This window comes from Phragmites australis, chromosome 17, assembly GCF_958298935.1.
Source record: "Phragmites australis chromosome 17, lpPhrAust1.1, whole genome shotgun sequence".
NCBI classification, from domain to species: Eukaryota; Viridiplantae; Streptophyta; class Magnoliopsida; order Poales; family Poaceae; genus Phragmites; species Phragmites australis.
Window position 1 is genome coordinate 15,395,591 of NC_084937.1, and position 1,577 is coordinate 15,397,167.

Sequence of the window (1,577 nt, forward strand, 5' to 3'; positions counted from 1 at the left end):
AGTACTCGAGGTGTGGCCTACTCTCCTCTGTGGAGCTGCCAAAGATGCTCAACTATGTCGTCCCGGAGTTGATGATGAGCCGATCGGCTTCTAATTCGCCCGTACCTTTGCATAAATGCTTAAAGTGGGGGGTTGGTTCGTGGGACAGCACCGCGTCCTCGCCCGAACCCTCGTACACGTATTCGACTTCCCCTTCCGGTCTCTCATCTTCAATTATCATGTTGTGCATGATAATGCAGGCCGTCATTATGTCATTCAGGGTCTCCTGATCCTAGAACCTCGTAGCTCCACGGACTATGGGAAATCGAGACTGCAAGACTCCAAATGCCCGTTCAACATCCTTTCATGCAGCCACCTGCTGCACCACGAAGTGTTGCCGCTTCCTGCCAACTGGAGCTTGTATGGGCTTCACAAACGTCACCCACTCCGGATAGATGCCGTCTGCAAGATAGTACCCCATTGTGTAATGGTGTCCATTAATAGAGTAGTGTACCTTGGGTGCTACACCGGCAGCAAGGTTGTCGAGGAGATGTGACCGGTGGAGCACATTGATGTCGTTCAATGAACCTGGCATTCCGAAGAAGGCATGCCAAATCCATAGGTCCTACGACACTACGGCCTCTAGAATGATAGTCGGTGCATTGACATGGCCCCTGAAAGAACCAGACCACACCGTGGGACAGTTCTTCCACCTCCAATGCATGCAATCAATGCTTCCAAGCATCCCGGGGAACCCTTGACGCTGGTTCATATCCAGCAATCGAGCAGTGTCCTCCTCATTCGGAGCACGGAGGTACTCGTCACCGAACACCTCGACAATAGCACGCACGAACCGCCTCATGCTCTCAATGATGGTGCTCTCCCCTACCCGGAGGCACTCGTCGAGAGAATCTGCAGGAGCATCGTATGCTAACATACGGAAAACCGCAATTACTTTTTGCAAGGATGACAGCCCAAGCTCTCCTGCAGCGTTCCTCCTTTACTGGAACCACGGGTCATGGTCCTCAACCTCCTTCACAATCTTACAGTACAGGTCACGTTTCATCCTGAACCTGCACGACAACCGACCATTACTACTTCACACATCATACATACGTACCACTTTGACACAAATACCCCAATGTACAATGTTACCTGCGACGAAAAATGTAGTCAGGGTACACCGAGGAGTCTGCAAAGTAGTCGTTGTACAACCGATTGTGGCCCTCCATCCGATTCCTGTGTATGCGTCGGTGCCCGAGGATGGACCTGCCCCACGGCCCTCTGCGAGAAGCTTCGACATCCGCATGCCATACGGTAAGAGTCGCTAGGACCAAATCGTCTTCCTCATCGGAAGAATCATTGGAGAAACATAGCTCTCTCATGTACTGCTTCTAGGCTGCACGAGGCTCCATTTTGTGGCTTACAAATGAGAGATCCTCTTCCTCCTATATATAGTGCCCGGCCGAACCTTCCAAGGGAAGATACTGCTTAGCCTTCCCCTACAAGCCACTACTTCGGAGGCTTCGACCGCAAGCTGGTTTCTTCCTTGCTTTGGAAGCTTCCTTCTAGTGCAAGATACCACAATTGAATGTCAG

At 51.5% G+C, this 1,577-nt stretch overlaps 1 protein-coding gene across 1 annotated transcript; it reads right to left on the reverse strand.

Moving 5' to 3' along the window:
- Positions 1–343: 343 nt before the first annotated feature.
- Positions 344–1,211, reverse strand: LOC133896910 (uncharacterized). The gene is made up of 4 exons (XM_062337543.1): positions 1,135–1,211; positions 1,027–1,052; positions 664–909; positions 344–567 (listed from the first exon to the last, which is right to left on the reverse strand). The coding sequence occupies exons 1-4, from the start codon at positions 1,209–1,211 to the stop codon at positions 344–346; spliced, it is 573 nt and encodes a 190-aa protein (XP_062193527.1).
- Between the last annotated feature and the right edge of the window lie 366 nt (positions 1,212–1,577).